Source organism: Leuciscus leuciscus (genome assembly GCF_965113295.1).
Source record: "Leuciscus leuciscus genome assembly, chromosome: 3".
NCBI classification, from domain to species: domain Eukaryota; kingdom Metazoa; phylum Chordata; class Actinopteri; order Cypriniformes; family Leuciscidae; genus Leuciscus; species Leuciscus leuciscus.
The window spans coordinates 17,839,271-17,859,053 of NC_138727.1; the positions used below are offsets into that span (position 1 = coordinate 17,839,271).

Genomic DNA, 19,783 nt, shown 5'->3' on the forward strand with positions numbered 1-19,783 from the left:
TTTGAACTTCGGTATTCATCAAGGTATCCTGGAAAAATGTACTAGGGGTTTTTATAAAAATATTAACTGTTTTTAACATTGATAATAATAAGAAATGCTACTTGAGCACCAAATCAGCATTTTCTGATGGATCATGTGACACTGAAGTCTGGAGTAATGGCTGCTGAAAATTCAGCTTTACCATTACAATAATAAATTACATTTTAAAATATATTCAAATATATTTTTCTTAAATTCATAATTTAAGTTCAGTTCAAACCATTTCACAAATTTCATCAAATAAAGGTTAATATTCAGTAACTTTTCATTTGTATTCTAAATAATGTGTGACATCACATGATCACTATCAATGAAAAAGTAAAGTATGGAAAGAAAATACACATGAACTGTTAACTGTGTGTTAAACCATATCTTTGTCTCTTACTCCAAATATTCTTTCAACAGAATTGCAATGTTTGACAATGTCAACAAGTCAGACTACTATACGGTCAGTACTCATGCAGTGATGCACTACTGTGGATCTGAGGTGGACTATTTGTCCTTAGAACGCTGGGAGCAGGAATACCAATATCACCAGAAGCTTTTGCGCATCCCTGTGTTTGCCCTCTTCCTAAAGTGGAAGGCTTTTCTTGTGTGGCGTAACAATGTGCGCTATAAGAAAATCAGCAAATGCAGACGCTCATTGCAAGAGCATCTCTTCGTTCTTAATGAGGTTTGCCAAAGTTTTTTGTATGTGAATTTATATAGATATTGCTTTTAGAAAAGTTGATTTGTTTAAAAAAACTTACTGTATATACTTACAACGAGGTTTCTTGCAGAATGCATCACCTTCTTTATACAAAGACAGCAAACAGTATGGTGAAAATGATCATGTCTGTATTTTAGTCTCTGCGTCCAGCATTGATTGACATCAGGGAAATGTGTTACCACATCAGTGACATGCCTCTGTGTCGGCTAGAGAAAGACCACACATACACACTTGAGGAGTTTCAGAGTGCACAATACAAACAGCTGGAGGAGGTGAGAGAGACTTGAGTTTGCATGCGTTTTGGGTTTTGCAACAATCCCATAGAATAACCATTTTTGACTCCCCAATGAACCCTTCAGTGGATAGTTCTTAAATTAACCTTTTTTTTAAACATTTTAAATCTTTTGTGCAATGGAAAGGTTAAGGATTTTCATAGAACCATAGATGCCAATAAAGATCATTTATTTTTAAGAGTATTATGTTCGCTGTACAGTGGGAAGTGTCTTTTTTCTGTCATTTATGATTTTTCTTTTTTGTGGATACGTGTTCTAGGTGTCCTCCCGTCTGGAAAAGTTCAGGAAGCTGGCAATGGAAGTGGCAAGAAGTGCCTGTCTAAATGCTTTGAAAGAGTTTGGACACACACCGGACTACAGCGACTTGGAGACTGGTGACAATTTTATCCAGACACACAAGCAATTATGGGTCAAAAAGCTGGCATATTGTGAATTTGAGTGTGTTTTTTTTCTTACATGCATGTATCAGACGGTAATGGGGAGTTAGCATCACCTGATTTTGGATTGTTCTTTGAAGACACACCTGAGAAGATGAGTTACACGCAACAAGCAAACAAGAGATACTACTGCAAACGTCTTACTTGGTTAGTCAACATTTCTGTAATGTTGCAGAAGCGGGAGGAAACAGGCAGAAGTGAGGATCTATATGCAGAGATTTTAATGAAGTGGCAAAGTAAACAAACAACAAGGAACAATGCTGTCATTATTTATCTTCATCAAAATTTGCTTTTATTTTTGATTTGTACCAATAAAAGTGTGTATGTATATATATATATATATATATATATATATATATATATATATATACACAGGGCCGTTTGAAGGAATTTGGGGGCCCCAAGCAAAATGGACATGGAGGCCCCCCTAAGATTCAAATTAAGATACAATTTATACTAAACGAAATTCACTTTAAAGAAAAGCTTTCTTCAAAACAAAACTTAACAAACTTGAAACTAAATGTGCTTATTTAATGGCTAAAACACATAGGCTACAGACTCTCTTTTTGTACAAATTGCAGCACATTCATTTAATTCAGATTTTGCACATGTAAGTTGAAAGGCATCTGTTTGTGCTTAGTAACATATCTGTAACATTTATCAAGTTCATAATTGTGCGTGCATTTATTCATTATTATCTTAATGAATAATGCGACAAGGAAGAAGCATGTAAACTGTGTTGTTTGTTTATTCAGAAATAATTGAATGGATCGGAAAAGTAACAAAAGAGGACATTGAGGGCTGAGGCTGACTACTATCATCATTTCTGTCATAGCAAGACTGCTTCATGTGTTTGTTCATCGTCGAAGTCCCGTTTTTTTTTTTTTTTTTGCTGTCATAGGCGAGTAGCGTGCCGCATTTAATGCACGAGACAAAGCCAACTCATACAGTATGTTGTCACCCACGACTAGTTTAAAATGTTTCCATACCTCCGATTTTCCTCTAAACTTGCTCAAAGTTAATTCTCCTGTTTTATTTTTTTGCTTTGCTTCTTCAAGCGCCATGTTGCACTTAAGCTACAGATTAGTACAGCACGCACAGCAGGTGTGATGCGTCACGCGTGCGAGACTGCGAGTGACTGCGAGTCGTATTTTTGTATTTTGCCGGTGAAGCAGTCGATTCTGTTCCCTTCCGGAATTCCTGTTCCCTTTACGCAATCATACTACAAATCATGCGTAGTTGCCGCGTTACCATCAGGTTACCATACGTACCGTCAGAATTGATACGACAAGAAGCACAACTGGATGTACGGGAAGCCAAAAGGTTAAAAAAGTATTATTTTTTAATAAAAAAGTTAAAGCGAGTTTTTCCTGCTCTGTCATTTCAATCTAGCTTTTTTTTTTTTTATATTCAAATTTAAACCGTTATTAGCGATTTCAATGTAATGTTTATTAAGGCTTTGATTAGTAGCCTAATACTCGTCTAGCAGAAGACTATTTGAACCACAATCACTTCACAATTTAATGTCACATTTTATAAAATAAATAGAATAGAATAGAATAGAATAGAATAGAATAGAATAGAAAGAGCTTTATTGCCAAGTGTGCTTGCACCCACAAGGAATTTTTCTTGGTACTGAAGCTTCCAGTGCACATATACAAATACAAATACAACAAGAAACATAGTAATACAAATTCTAAGAATAAAATATATTAAAAAAATTTAAAATAGTATAAAAAGTAAAAAAAAGGGGTCACAGTTGGGTTTAGTCTGAATAAACATTTACAGATTATGAACATATTTACAGTATTTTGAGAAGTATGAATAATATAAAAGTATAGGCTACTTGTTTTGAAAGATTGATTTTCGAGTAGGTTTACCAAAGGGAAAATGAAGGGGAAAAATAAACTCCAAAAACAATGGTTTCATATTTAGTTATTTATTACAAGAAGCACATTTGTATTCATCTTCCGTGGATGGATTGCCAACACACTTTAAGTGGAACCATCGCCCACAGTCATCACAGGCAATCTATAAATAAATAAAAATATATAAGATTAACAATTTTAAAAAAGGGGGTTTAAAGCATTGGTCCATTCATGATTACTTTTGAGTATGCTACACCAACCAAAAATGCTTAACCATATTTACCCATACCCATAAATACATTTAAATTATGTGCACTCATGAAATACCAGTCTCAAATCCCATGCACATCTGTGGACAAGCTTACACATATTGGGATGTACTTGGGCTCCTGCTTGATGGACAGTCTGCTATATTGGCACTGGGCACACTGCAAAACCTGATGTTCAGAAATAAGCACATGAGAAATGCATTCAAAAACATAATACATTAATATGTTTCACAACAAAGTTAGAAAGGAATAATTTAGGATTGACCCATTTATCAATGTCCACCCCCATTCCAGGCCAGTAGAACCTCGCTGAAATGGCAAGCTTGGTTTTTTCTGTTCCACAGTGTGCTCCATAGGGGCTGGCATGGAATTCTGTAAATATTTCGTTGGCCTCTTTTTGGCCAATGACCACTTTTTTCCTCGAACCCATACAATTTTTTGAGGAGATGTAGTAAAGTTGACCATCTATTGAAATAGCTTTATTGTTAGTAAAGTCTAAACAATAACCACGGAGGTTCTGAATGCCTAATGAAAGAAATAGGATATTTTAAACTGAAATTGCAGGATAGGTATTTTATGTTCTATTTGCCAAGAAGGCTATAGTCCATGGAAAAGTATGTTTTTATGTTTCTATCAAGTCTTGGTGTATTACTATACCTCACTCCTGTCTGTGGAGTTATGTTATCTTCACTTTCAAAAATAATTATAATTTAGAATAGATTACTTACCATGAATTTGGAAATTGGAGCAACGTCTGCGAATCACATATTTATGGTCTTTTTTTATACCAAATGGATATGTGCCTTGAGTTTTATAGCTCATGATTTCTTCATATATTTTTGGATCCATTGTTGGAATGTGCCAGCAAGAATAGAAATTCAGGTGACAATGTTGTGTGGTCATCTCCCCAATTTATAACACCATTGATTAATTTGATTAATTAAAGCTAATTAGTGCCCTCAGAAATTTTTAATGAATTAATTACTAGAATGTTATGTTGCACCCATGTATCTTGCATGTGAAAAATATTAAAGAAAAATAGCAATATGGTTTTATTCATATTTATTTATTTATTTATTTATTTTCAAACAGGGAATATAAAAGGTGTCACCTGAAAATGTGTTTACCTTTTGACAATAATATGATGAACTCTTTTTTTTTTTATGTGTATTTTGGTGACATTTAACATATTAATACATTTTGTATACTGTTTACAAAGTTGTATTTCATAAACCTGTCATCTCTGACGTTTTGCAATCTTTATAAATAATACAGACATAATAATATAAAGACAATAATATGAGGCATTGAGTTTTTGTTTTGACAGAAATATTACTGGAGTGTGAGAACCATTTTATTATGCTGAGTCGCTGACAATTGAATGTTGCGCCAATGCGTTTGGCCTTTTTCGCTTTCCGTACTTCCAGTTGTGGTTTGATGCATCTTCTAGGCATGCGCAGACATGCCTCTTTGAGGGGGAACACAAATTCCTGTAGGGAACAGAATCGACTGCTACACCGGCATAGCGCGCACTCTCTGTCTTCGGAACCAGGCGAAAATGTAAACAAGACCTCACCGTCTCCAAACTAAGCGCTGTCTTGCTCTCTCTCCCTCGCACATATTAATCAAAATAAATCAACACGGCGGTAAAAGGTCGGAAGACCAAAGTTTCATGTGGAGCATTCTGAGATTTTTTTTTTCTTTTTCTGAATTGCCGCTGGGTGTGAATTGTGCTAAATAAGTTGCCTTATCTTCTCTGAAAAGCGTTCCGGACATTCAGCTGACATAAAACAACACTTTAATTAAACGAAAAAAACTATCCAGTGATGAAATGTTTTCTGTGTTGACAAAGAAAGAAAGACAGAAAGAGGCTGTTGCTGCCTATGTATCTCGCTTCAGCCAACGGCTCCGCCCACAACGCAGAGGCGAATTGCTAATGAGCTACTGCCGCTCTGCTGAAGCGAAGTCCCAGAAAACGGCACAGGTTTTGTGATTTTGGCTAAAAACGGCATAATCATCATTTAAAGACCACTGAGAATGTTTAAAAATAGCTCAAAATATGATCGGAGTGGGACTTTAAGATACTCGGAATGTCACATGTTGCAGGATCGAGCCCCTGTTCCTCACACCATGCAGAAAAAAGCTTCCAACGGGAAACATAAATCTGTCGTGTGGAAGAAGCCCTAGCATTAGAGGTGGTGTGAATAACAGCAGGGTCACAACGCTCCAGGGAAGGATTTAGCCCAATGGCCAGACCCAAAGCTGCAGACGAGCCGGGTCCGGGTGCCAGACACTGGCCTCCAGCTGGGAGAGGAGGTCCTTCCTGGGGGGAAGCTTCCATGGATTTCCTGTCAGAAGTCTCAGCAACAAAGGAAACCATGGTCTGGCTGGCCACCGTGGTGCCACAAGTAACACTCTGTGCTTGCACAGGGAGATCCTGTGCAACGTCTCCCATAACAGAGGGATAGGTGGAAACGCATATAGCAGGCAGTTCGGCCATTCATGAGACAGCGCATCCTGGCCCAGGGGGCTGGACACTTCTGTCCTTGCGAACCATAATCGGCACTGGGTGGTCATCTCTGAGGCAAAAAGATCCACCTCTGCTCTGATCATAGCCAGATCTCCTGCACTACATCTGGATGAAGCCTCCATTCTCCTGGATGTACTTGATCCCTGGAAAGAGCATCCGCTGTCTGGTTGCACGCTCCTGGAATGTGAGCTGCCCTCAGTGAAGCGAGTCGTGGCTGACACCATGTCAGGATCTCGTGAGTCAGCCGTAGAGACCTGCGGGATCTTGTGCCGCCCTGGTGGTTCAGATGGAACACTGTTGAGGTATTGTCGGACCGAACGAGAACATGGCGGCCTGCCAGAACCGGCATGAAGTACTTTAGAACCAAGAACACTGCCCTTAGTTCCAGCAGGTTGATATGTTCTGTGGCCTGGATCGGTGTCCAGCACTCGCAAATACCTCTCCGATTCCACGTTGCCCCCCATCCTGTGAGGGAATCGTCTGTCGTGACCAACTCTCGACGAGAGGGAACAACACCCAGAGGCACTCCTGCTTTCAGAAACTCTAACTGTCTCCACCGCCTCAACGCACATATGCAACGGTGAGAAATTATAACCAGTCGATGGCGATGCCTGGTGGGATCAAGCCGCAAACTGTAGTTCCATAACTGGAGTGGTCTGAGGTGGAGTAAACCCAGGGGGATCACCACTGTAGCCGTTGTTAACATCCCTATCAGTCGTAGGACCACCTCGTACTGCAAAGACACCCCCAGGCAAAAGCGAGCCAAAAGTTGCAGAATGTTCGTCACACGTTCCTGAGACAGGGAGGCAGACATTAGACAGGAATTCGGGGTCATTCCTATGAACGTAGTGGTCTGTGATGGAATCAGACGGCTCTTTTTCTCGTTCACAGAAAACCCCAGCTTCTGCACATGTCTCAAAAGCAGTCTGGAGTCTTGTACAGCCTGCCGCTCTGTTGGGGCACAGAGAAGCCAGTCGTCCAAATAAGGAAGAATACGCATACCTCTCATCCAAAGAGGAGACAGAGCTACGCTCACACACCTTGTGAAGACGCGAGGAGCAAGGGAAAGGCCGAAGGGTAGCACTTTGAACTGGTAAGCTTGATTCAGGAAACTGAAACGCAGAAACTTTCTGTGATGTACAGCAATTGGGACATGAAAGTATGCATCTTTCAGGTCGACACTTACAAACCAATCGTCTGCAGTCACAGACCGAAGGACATCGGCTGTGCGCAGCATTCGAAAAGGAAGGACCTTAAGGAACAAATTCAGAAGCCTCAAATCGAGAATTGGCCGGAAACCACTGTCCTTCTTCGGAACAAGAAAATATGTTTAATAGAACCCGTCTCCCTGAACGAGGGGATGAACTTTTTCTATGGCTCCCTTCTCTAACAGTGAACAAATTTCCAGAGAATGAGCCACTGCGCGAACCGCATCTCTGACAATCGTAGGAACAATTCTTGAAAATCTGGGAGGCCGGCGTCGAAACTGTAGAGGGGGGGGGGGTCCACCTGGAATCTGTCGATGAGGTGGGCGAAAAACTCTCGCATCTTCAGGAACACGAGGTCTTTGAGGGGGCTGTGACTGAGGTGTAGCGTGCCGGCAGAAACGTTGCTCCAGCTGGCATCCTAAAGGTAGGGTTGCGCTGCACCTGTGTCAGTTGACGAATGGCTTCAGATAGCTTTACCCTCTTTTCCAACAGTTCTGGAACATTTGGACCAAAAAGATGACCGGGAACAAATGGAAGATCTCTCAAGGTTTTCTTACAGTCCTCCGGCAGTCGTGCTTAGGCAAGCCACACTTGGCGGCGGGCTGCCAGAAGTGTGGCTGTAAGACTACCCAGCTCGCGGGTCACATGGCCTGTTGCCAACAGAGCAGTTTGCAGAAATTGTTAAATAGAGGGATCCGCATTTGCAGGTTCCAGCGTACTGGTGGCAGCAAGAAGTAACTGGGAGATTGTGTTTTCTGCTCGAGTAATGTAGGCAACAGACTCATATGCCTGCCATCTCTGAAGAAAGCACCGACACCATCATAGAAAGTGAACTTTTCTCAACATGTGAATGTTCATCACCTCGCGATTTGGCCTTCTTAGATGGGAGGGGAGCACCAGCTGCCGCCGACGCCCTGCGCTTTCGAGTGCGCGAAGGGGCTACATCTAACTGCCCAAGTTTCATTGTTGAATTAGGGTCTAACTCGGCAAGATGAAGCCGTCGTTCCGACATAGGCAAAAGGCTGCAGTGCATGCACTGGTCCGTGAGAGCCTCTCGCAGATGTTGAACACCCAAACACGACGGGCAGATGTCATGACCGTCATCAGGGAGAAGATTATTAGGGCACAGCTTACAAGTCAGTGGAAAACCAGTGGCGATCGAGCTGTGAGCCATAGTTACTCGCTAATAACACCCTCGGATAGCACCGTAAGGTTAAGTTAAGCGGGATGAAAAATGTATTAAAATAAAATAAAACAATTACCTCGGGTAAACCGACAGGTAATACCAACAAATATCTCACGAAAAAGAGAAAGTGTCTAAAATGGCTGGCGGATTGAACTGATCGAACCATGGATTCGAGGAAAAAACACTCGAGTAGATATGTCAACGGGAGACCGTTAACTCATAAGCGCGGAAAAACACAAGCCACCGGATTGCACCAAGAGGCACAGCGTGTTACCGACGAAGCAATATAACTCAAATAGAAAAACAAAACTCACCAAGCGCTGTTAATTTAATCCAAATCCTTTGAAATGGCGTAGACGCGCGCTGTCACAGCGTGTGAGGACGAATCTCGCTGCTCTTGTAAGCTGCACTTGAATAATCACTCAACCAAATACAACCTATGTCAACCAGGCGAGAAAGCGAAAGAGGTAGAGTGCTGAGCTACTTTAGCCTATAACCCTCCAGGGCTCAGCATATGTCACGCCACGTGACTTTGTTGGTATATTCTGTAGCGTTTATACGCCCACGTATAAATCTAATTCATTATTATTCATAACGAATTATGATCAATAATTAATTATTTAATTATTTTCAGAATTTACTGTAGCAGAATCAATAGTATGATTAGTCTATCAGTTCATCCAATGAACAGAAAGCATAAACAGTTATTAACTCTAGGAAATATGATATCTTCCTGGCCAAGAAAGAAGAATTCCCCCCCCCCAACAGTAAATTAAGAACTAAATCCAGGGTAAGCATAGGTACTTAGATCGAAGTTCAAGACAATAAAATTTGTAAGCAGATAACACAAGTAATCTCTTTGTTCAAATACAAACAATACTTTATTGATTATATACTAACACATAAAACTAATATCTAACACAAACACACACACACATTCATACGAGTTGCAGAAGGAAAAAGAGTAAGGAAAGATTCAGTTTTAAGAGTGAGTTTAAGAGTGAGATGATGAAATCCCACGTTTCTGCACTTATAAGACATGACCTGGAACGAACCATCAATCATTAATTTAACCCTTCTATCGTTTCTTAGACAGGTTATTCAATTTATATCAATACACCAGTTCAGCTTTTAGTCTGGAGATACTTGCTTGTCTTTGTTTTTGGGGATTCCCTTTTGTTGCGTGAAAGGGTTTTTCCCGGTCCGTTCGTTGGCTGGTCTCCTCGTGCCTGATGTCTGGGGCGGCCAGTCACGTGGTGTGCTGGTGGAATGAAAGTCTTTGTTTGAAGCTGGCTTTGCAGAAGAAACGTGGCTCGAAATCTTGTCGCAAAACTTAACTTAGAACCGAGACTCACAACGGAAAATAAAAGAAAACTTAGAAAAGAAAAGACAACTTAGACGAGAGTAGTAAGATGGCTTGAATAAAGCTGTTGAACCCGTTCTTCTGATCTTAATTTGGGTTCTTTGTCTCTGCGTTTACATGGTTACTGGTCTGATTGAGTTCTTCATCTTTTTCTGCCCATCGCTCTTGAGAGTGATAGCAGAGCGTTTCTTGGGGGTGAACCCAGAGAGCGAGACCACAGAGATAGAGAGCAGAGTTAGAGAGCAGAGAGAAAGCTTTGTTTCGGGTCTAAGATTTTAAACTCAAAGTTTGTCCAACCTCCAGGATGAGTTCTGGCCAATTAGACACTGGCTAAATTTAGGAGGTGGCATTCTTTTCAGTTCTGATCGTAAATTATCTTATCTGGGGGGGTTGTCTGTTCTCTCGCTCTTAAGCAGAGAGAACAGAGGCCACAGTTTAGACATGATTTCTAATTAAAAGAAGATCAAAACATATTACACAGATTTCATTCCAGCCAACTTACTAGTGGTGTTCGTAAGATAGCATTGATATGAAACAGTACACACTTTCAGTCACACACCTATAATAATTATAACATTTACATGAATTATATGGGATCAAGGCATATTAAATGGACACATATATCGTAGAAACACATAGAATGATGTATGATGTTTATAAGTCCATTGAAAATTGTTACTGAATGAGTTTTATGTATACTGTAGGAAAAATCTCAGTTTTCTGGTTTAGAGAGAAAAGGACTCTGTTTGTTCGTTCAGAGGTCCCAATGGGGAAGGGGTCAGGAATGTTGTGGGGGAAAACAACATCTGCTGGTATCGATCCGTCTTGCAAACTATCGAAGTTGACCAGTTCTTCCTTCAGTTAACCAATAAAAGTCTTTGGTTACAGACTCGCTGGAGCCTGGGTGATTTATGGCTCTGGTTTGTGATTTGAGTCTGGGATGTGAAGACTCTTGTGTCAGACCTTGGTCTCTGTCTTTCTCTTAACCAATCAGTAATTTGGCAACAAAGCTAGCATTGACCAGTTATGTGTTAGTGCTGGGGGCTCTTGTAATTTGTCAGACCGGTCGGCGCCTGGATCCCGTGACAAGATGGATGAGGATACGAAGTCCTGACCAAATCTTCCTCTTTGTTCACAGAGAGTTTGAATTAATATTCTGGAAGATGATTAGTTTGTGGTTGGTTCCTTCTCATTGTCGCTACAATTCTCTTGACCTATCTAGCTGGCGCTGCGATAATCCATAGTGTTTACACTGCCTCTGGCGGTCAGTAAGAATGAAACAGAACCAAAGGTTAAAAAAAAGAAGAACAAATGTGAAGCGAGCAATTCTATCCATTTTGACGCCTTTTCATTTATAGCGGTTACCAAGCAACACGATTACGCGCCAGCTGCAGCTTCATGACGCAAGCGTACCGCGGTTCGGATACAAATAATATAATGTGAACACATGCTGCGTTCCAGTCCAAAATTGTCATGCCCTTCACTCGCTAACTTCCCTCCGTCTTGTTCACTCGGATGTACGTCATTGCTTACGTTGCACGAGTGCCCACTACTGGCGGAAACTGCAATGGGCTGAATTGGAACGTCCTAAGCCCTTGATCACTTGGAATCAGCTATGGAGTTGAATTATTATTTAAATTTTTTTCCCTTTAATAATTTGTTTAATTCAGCATCCAAATGTATACCGTAAATCCTCTAATATAGGCCCGGGCCTTTATTTTACTCAAGCGCATCGCGGCCCAGGCCTTTATTGGAAGGAGGCCAGAATTAGAGACAGGCCTTTATTTCTATTTGAGCAAAACGGACTACCAGTAGAATGAATAAAAACGAGATTTTGTGTCTATTTGAACCTATAAAATACTAGGTTAATTTATTGAAAACGTACAGTTACCATATAACATTATGGTATGCATACAGAACATTAACAACAAATAAGTATAATATAAATGATATTTTTTTGTGAAAAGCAGTGATTCATTTTGAAACAGTATTTGTTCCAGCTGTAGTAGCTCCACAACAGCGCGCATCTGTGCATTCATTCATTCATTCATTCACACACACACACACAGACACAGACACACACACACACACACACACACACACACACACACACACACACACACACACACACACACACACACACACACACACACACACACAGAAATGCGATTCATATTTAAAAAGTCTTTTTGCGTGTAACTTACAGACACTATATTGCGATTAGAACAAAGCAAATATAGAACTGACCTATTTCTCAGCTGGATCCGTTCCTCGAAATAATACTTCCAAGCACTTCTGAGGTACATTTTCCAGGATTATTATTACTTAGATAGATGTGTGTTATCCAGCTGATTGTGGGCGTTCACAGGTTTGCGTGGATCGCCTCAGATTATTTGCGTTTGAATAGCGCGCACTCTCCGTAATTAAGATCAAAGTCAACAGAGTATTTTGAATCTCTTTTGCACTTAAGAAAAAAAGCGAGCCTATAGCGCCAGCGCGATTGTCGATCCCAGGGGGTTAAAAAATAGATTTTCGCCAAAAATCCTCTTTGGCTCCGCAGCTGCCATGGTAAACAACATTAGCCTACCGGTGACTGAAGTCTCACGTGCGAGTCAAGAGCGAAGTGATTGACATGGCCAGGCTACCGTAGCTATATGGCTTGGATTCATTAGCAAACATTGCCCCCCTGTGGTATTTGCATGTTACTATCACAAGCATAATGTTGTGGCCTGGCCAGAAAAACGTTGGTTCTAATAATAGCCCCGGCCACTATTAGAGACCGGCCTTTATTTACCTCCGCCGACAGCGAGACCGGCCAATGTTAGAGACCCGGCCGCTAATGGAATACAGGCCAATATTAGAGGATTTACGGTAGGTGTATTTGGTCATAGAGTTGTTTGTTGTGGTGGTGATTAGACGAGATCTGTGGTGACGTCACAATCGTACTGCATTGTGGGACATATAGGTGCCTGAAGTTAGGGTGACCAGACGTCCCGAAAAATTCGGGACAGTCCCGAAATCTAAACTGTTGTCCCGAATCCCGAATCTGGCCCTAATTGTCCCGAAAATTATACTAAAGCAAAATCTTGAGTAGTTATTGTCTGATAAACATTAAAAACTGTCTGCGGAGGTTGAGGCCGGCGACACACTGGCTGCGCAGGTTAGAGCTTGCACACTGCCTGCGTGACACGTGCGTCTCAAGGCCAATTTATACTTCTGCGTCGAGTGTACGCCGTAGTGTACGTCGTAGGCTACGCACGTAGGCGACGCCGTCGTGAGCATTTATACTTCTGCGAATGTCTGTGTTGCTCTGCAGTTACACCGCCGAAACGCTAGTTGGCGCGGGTGGGTTTTAATGTTCCAGTTCCACTGTGTTTACATTCCTCGCGGCTATTTTGAGTTTAGGTTTCTACGAGCAATGGCGACTGAAGGAGTCATACAGATGGCTGTATTTCCGCACTTCTTCAAGCAATCTCTCGGTCACTTGGTCTATTTCCATGGCTCTTCACTGATCTTCGGAATTTAAAAATGGCGGGCGGTGCAGAGTGCAGAAGATCATTCCGGAAATGCGTAGGAGGAAACGCGATGCTATCCAGCCGACCAATCACAGATCTTGCGGTCCGCGTCGCCGCGACGCGTAGTTACATTTTTGAGGAGGTGCGCGTCAGGGTACGGCGAAGGGTACGACGTATGGTACACGTCAATGCGTATGCTACGCCGTACCTTCTACGCGCACCCGACGCAGAAGTATAAATTGGCCTCGAGCCGCGCGGAAAACGCGTGCATGCTAGAAATAGAACCGACGCCTATTTTTCCTGCGACACGCAAGCGTGTTGGAAGCGTTTCCAGGCAAAATAGAATAGGAAAAGATGTTTGTATGTCATTTTGACATGAAAACATATTAATAAATGAGATTTTGATGTTTGAAAGTTAAAGTTTTTACATAATGCAGATCATAAATGTAATAAAAAAAAATATTTGATCGATTTTCAAATATTGCACCTGTCAATACAGAACGAAATATTCTGTAGGCTATTTTGCCTATTATTAGAGCGCAAGTTGCTGCAGCCGCGAGGACAGTGCTGCACGCGTAAAGGAGTGATTGATTGTTCGCGGCACTGTGTACAAAAAAAATACTTCACTACACAATTATCTCGTTATTTTCGTTTAAGCTTATTAGCGATAGGCTATACTGAAAGGTCTGATTTACGCACTGTTACTTACAACAGTCATTGTTTTTTTTCTTTTCACAATGTCATTTGAGTTCATGATTTTAATGTGTGTTTTTTTTTTTTTTTGGCAGACTAGAGACTAATGACAGACTGTTGATCTTTGAATAAAAATATGTTTGGTTCAGGTTTGAAATTCATTATCTTTTATTATAGGCTATGCAGTCTAATATCATAGAAGCCCCCCATCCCGTCACCCCAGACCCAGACCCATAGATCCCCCCCGTCCCGAATTTCAGCCAATCTCATCTGGTCACCCTACCTGAAGTGTACATATGAAGTAGACTCATATGTACGAGGGAACATATCGAGGGAAAATCGAGGGAACGAGGGTCTGTCCATATAAACTTCCCTCGTCCACTTCACGAAGTGGAATGTACTTCAAAATGGCGGCAGGGATTCCCCCGAGGGGAAGTGCTTAGGGAAGTGCGCAAGTGCGTGTCTAAAAGTGGACTGGAACGCAGCCATAGTCCATCGGGGGCAGGGGGAGGGGGGAGCAATCGAACTCGGGTTCGGAACAGGCAATCGAACCAAGTGTGAAAGCACCCTAATAGAAGGATGGCCAAAACCAGTGAAATATCAACTTATTTGATAACTCTGAGTTCTTGTCATATGTTATTACCATTTTCTAAACTATAATGAATAAACTGTGATAATGTGAGAAATGTTGAAGGTGTCTGAATAAATTTTGGTTTGACTGCAAATATAAATAAATAAATGTATTCAGTTCTTTCACAATTACAGTTCATAATGACCCCTCTGTCAAGCTACAAAAAACAAATTTTATTGGTGAACTGTCGAATATTTTTCTTGGTCTCCATAGTTTCATCAGAATGGCCGATTATCTGATTGTGAACACCACACACATGCTTGTTGTCAACTCGGTCAGTAAGCTACTGAGTGTGTTTCAGGAGCAAAACACACACACCCCTTCATTCGCCCTTATCCAGAGCTGGGCAGGTAGCGAGACCAGCCATGATCCTGAAATAAAGGTTAGTATACTTGTGTGTTTATGTGATACAGGGAAATATTTTAACTTGTTTTTTGTTGTTGTTTTTTTAAAAGTGAGATATGTTTGTATCTCTGTGATTCTTTAAAGGGATACTTCACCGATTAGCATTAAGCTTTGTATCAGTAGAAACCCGGTAGTATTTTCGAATGACGGTGCTTCCCTCCCTCATGTCCCCCTGAGACGAGAGATTTCTGTATTGTGTGTCTGGAAAAAACCTCAGATGAGGTGGCTTTTTTGGCCAGAGGCTAGAGACTACAGCCAGTAGTAGGAGCTAGTTCCACATGTTTTCAACCCGCCCATAGGGGGTGGGATCTCAGGATAAAATGGCGTGTTTTTAGTATCTGACTTTTTAGTCAACTAGTAGCCTAGTTGTATTATTTATTACAATACTGCCCTCTGTAACCGGTAGGCGTGGGTTGGGAGTGGCCTCGTAGGGCAGCGAAGCAAGTGCATTCTGGGAGTTGTCTTTCATCCACATGAGCCAAAAATACATTTTCTGGCTTTTCTCAGTCTAGAAGGCACCAACTTCTAAAATAATTTCACATTTCTACTACATAAATGACCCAATTTAAATACACATTAATCTTTCCAGCGGTGAAATATCCCTTTAACTACAGTCACTTTTATTTAGGGCTTGATCTAAAAAAAAATGTAACTAACAGATCAAACTGATTAAAACTCTCTTTATTTTCAAATCTGAAAATGGATCATTCAAATAATAATAAGAATTTAAATATTATAATAATGTCAAGAAATACAGTATTTCAATATTTATTTAAATAAATATCACATGTGAACTGTTTTATTGTGCAGCATTTTCAACCAAGCTTTAATGCATTTTTATTTATTTTCAGTTTAAAATTTTTTTTTTTTTTTTTTTTCATTTAGTTGTTTAAAAAAAAGAAGAAGTCATTTCCACCACTGAATATTATTAACACACAATGCATACCCTAAGATGTGGTTGAAATAACATTTTGTGGTGTTCATGTTCATACTGTTTCAGAAAAAAAAAAACGGTTGGACAATGTTAATGGACAAACCTGCTGAACACCAACTAGTGAGCCAGAACTCACTATTTAAAAAGACTTATAAAACAGTCAAGTCATGTTTATATTTAAATGTAGGGTTTTGCACCAGTTTCTGTGAGGGTTATGTAGGGGTCAGGTTAGGTGATATAAATCTTTAACCTGATGTAAAAACATTGGAAGTCTAAGATTTCCTCACTAATATAGTGAAACAAACGTGTGTGTGTGTGTGTGTTACAGGTCACAGCAGAGCAAAACGTCATTGCTCCCCACCAGCCAATGTTCATAACTGAGCTGATGCTGGACACACACTCCTTATCATACCAGCCCTCCATTGATGACTTCCAGGTTTGTGTTTTTAGGCACACTATCAGTTTTTGTGTGTTGCAAACATTGCAGCATGCCCAGTATGTGTATATGTGTACACTGCATACAGTATGTTTATGCTTGCCATGTGTTTGTGTGTACATCAGGAGTGTGTAGCAGAAATTACTGGGCGGTTTGAGAACACAGTATTGTCTTTGGATACTCTGGTGCAAGACACCTACTTTGATGCTTTTACTCAACCAATTATCAACAAAAAGGTTAAACAAGACCAACATTTACCTCTTCAATGTATAGTACACGCTCTTTTATAATCTGACCCTGGCTGATGTGTGTCTGCACATGTGTATGCGTGGTGTTTCAGGTTGAGGAGAAGACATGTGGGGATGGCCCTAGTCTTGCAGAAATCCTGGAAGATGACACTTATCTGCAGAACATCATCCTCAATATTAAGGTTTTTATTTTATTCTAATATGATATAATATTTAAATGTTTTTCTGTCATGATAGTTTAGCATGTTTATGGATGCTAATGACAGTGATATGATTGCATGCAAAGGACCTATCAGTCTTTTCCATCTAGAGTTTCATGACTAAACTAGTCATTGTTTGCATAAATTTGCATACTTGAGGACATTTGAGAATTTGTACATAATAACCGCTGTTCTCAAATGAGAAATAATCTGTGTTAAGATTAAAGGAACGGTTGACCCAAAAATGAATTTATCATTTACTCACCCTCATATTGTTCCAATCCCACAAGACTTCCGGTGGAAAACAAATGAAGATGTTTTTTTACCTTCTCTCATAATTTTTGTCCATCCATTGAAAGTCTACGCTACCAAAATGTTCATGTTTCTAATAGTACAAAAACGAAATAACCAATAGAAATCTGCACTCTCTTGTTTATTTTCATATTTTTCTTTTTAATCCTGCATCTGTTGAAGATAATTTGGATGTGCATACTTTTCTCCTCTTTTTCTAGAAGTGCAAAATGACATCCTAAAAGTAATCCAAATGAATCGAGCAGTTTAATCCAAGTCTTCTGCACATATATACACTATAGAGTGCATCAAATATGGCAAACAGAAGCTCCAACATGCTTAATGCTTGAGATCAATCCAAGAAAGAACATTTGAGATTTCGTGTTTATCATGAACTTTAAAATGATGTGTTCATAACTGTCTCTTAATTGTGAAAATGTTTTATGTTTCTTTCCCTGTCAGAAATCTATTCAGATTGCATTTGAGACCGCTAATGTGTATGCTCGTACATTTGAGCCATTCAGACTGTTTTACAAAGAGAATGAAGACCTGGACCTGGAGGCTCTCAAAGAGCAAGACCATGGTACATCATCATCATCATCATCATCATGATCTACAACACTCCTGATTGTCAAAATCATGATTGTCTCACACTTCTTATGTTGTGTACGTGTGTCTGATGCAGAAGTTGCATTTTTTGGGGACAGTCTGGATAAATATCATCGAGAGCATAAAGAGGCTTTAGCCATCAAACAGAAAAGACCCCTGGGAATTCTGCTGGTGGATACTACACAACTGAAGGACAAACTTATACCATCCCCTCTGCACTGCATAGAGGTAACACACTGACAGAAACACACACATTGAAATAGAAAATACAGAAATAGAAATGGACTTCTCCTGTAATATTTGCATTCCCACTGTTTGACCTAGTGGGACCAAACCATTTACCCCCACACAGTTGGCAATAGGGCACATAAATGCACAGATTGCCCACCTCATTTTGAACCCCTTTCTTCAGGCCATTAATTACATCCTACCTCGGCTAGCAAAGAAAAAGATGGATGACATCATTGCAGAAGCTCAGGATGCCCAGTTCAAACTGGACTTTGTTCCAACAGTAACCAACGAATACGTCAGCTCCCTTAACTTCCTGGAGGAAATTCAGAAGAGGGTAAGAATCAAAAGAGAACCATGACCCATCAAGAAGTTTTGTAGTGATTTAAACAATCATTCTTTCAATATATTGACTGTTTGTTCAGACGTATTTAATTTATCTTTTGATATTTTTTTCTTTTTTCTTTTAGATTGAGGTGCTGGAAAAGGAGACTGTGACTGTCTGTGAGATGTACAAGTTGATTGAGAGTTACTCTGTCCCCACCCCTCCTGAGGATATTGCAGTGTATGCCACATTGCCGTCATGTGTAACTGCCATAAAGAACACCATCGACAAAGTGGTGGGAGAGCGAGACTCTTATGTGGACAAATTTTGCCAACACCTCCAGCAAGATATCAACCAACTTAACAAAAATGTGCTGGCAGTGAAAGAGCAAGCTGAGGTGAAAGAAAGGAGAGAGAAAGAAATAGTGATAGTATATCAGAATAATGTGCTGAAGTCATTTATAATAAGTAAATATACACTACAGTTAAAAATTTTGGGGTCATTAAGATTTTTTTGTGTCAAAGAAATTAATAGTTTTATGCAGAAAAGATTAACTTGAACAATAGTGACAGTAAGTACTGTCAGATTGTTACAAAAGATTTCTATTTAAAAAAAAATGCTGTTCTTTAGAACTTTATGTTCATAAAAGAATCCTGAAAAAATGTTAAAAGGTTTCTGTTAAAAAATATTACAAATATTAAGCAACCTTAAAAATATTAAGCAGCACGACACAACATTGATAATCATGTTTCTTGCAATCATGCAAAGACTGGAGTAATTGCTGCTGAGAATTCAGCTTTGCCATCACAAGAATAAATTACATTTTAAAATGTAGAAAAGTTATTTTAAAGGAACCGTATGTAAGAAATGTATTTCAATTAATCATAAAATGGCCCTGATATGTCACTAGACATTAAGAAATCATGTTCATTTCAAATACTTATATCACTGACAACAGTAGTCCGGCCAGGATATTGTCATTTAAAAAGTGAAGTTGCAGCCCTCAACTGATGTTGACGTTGTCATGTTGTGTTTTGGCCTGAGGCTCCACCCTCCACCTATCTACTAATCACGAAGTCAGTAGTGTTTCGGCATCCGGGTTGCCAGCTCTGCTCTAGTTACCACAGCTGCAGCTACAAACGTGTCGGATAAAAAATGTCTAACGTTACGAAACCTAAAAGACCTCGTTATGAATCCCAAATACGTCGTGACAAAGTCCGAAAAAAAACGTACTGTGTAGGACTCGTCACTTGCCATTGGATGCTCCTTGTAGCAGCCTACGTTCCTGCTGGATCCTGCAGCCTAACTGGCAACCTCGAGTCAGGGGGAGGGGGAGGGGAATACACACTCTACAGTAATTTGAAAG

General features: G+C 40.1%; 1 protein-coding gene across 1 annotated transcript in view; it reads left to right on the forward strand.

The window, feature by feature from the left end:
• Positions 1 to 19,783, forward strand: part of dnah6 (dynein, axonemal, heavy chain 6) — a 127,018-nt gene that overhangs the window by 15,994 nt on the left and 91,241 nt on the right. The window contains exons 5-16 of the mRNA XM_082164569.1: positions 445 to 712; positions 886 to 1,020; positions 1,301 to 1,415; positions 1,511 to 1,625; positions 14,955 to 15,123; positions 16,409 to 16,516; positions 16,642 to 16,752; positions 16,857 to 16,946; positions 17,718 to 17,838; positions 17,941 to 18,092; positions 18,277 to 18,429; positions 18,563 to 18,814. Coding sequence (XP_082020695.1) covers positions 445 to 712; positions 886 to 1,020; positions 1,301 to 1,415; positions 1,511 to 1,625; positions 14,955 to 15,123; positions 16,409 to 16,516; positions 16,642 to 16,752; positions 16,857 to 16,946; positions 17,718 to 17,838; positions 17,941 to 18,092; positions 18,277 to 18,429; positions 18,563 to 18,814 — 1,789 coding nt within the window. The remainder of the gene's footprint in view (positions 1 to 444; positions 713 to 885; positions 1,021 to 1,300; positions 1,416 to 1,510; positions 1,626 to 14,954; positions 15,124 to 16,408; positions 16,517 to 16,641; positions 16,753 to 16,856; positions 16,947 to 17,717; positions 17,839 to 17,940; positions 18,093 to 18,276; positions 18,430 to 18,562; positions 18,815 to 19,783) is intronic.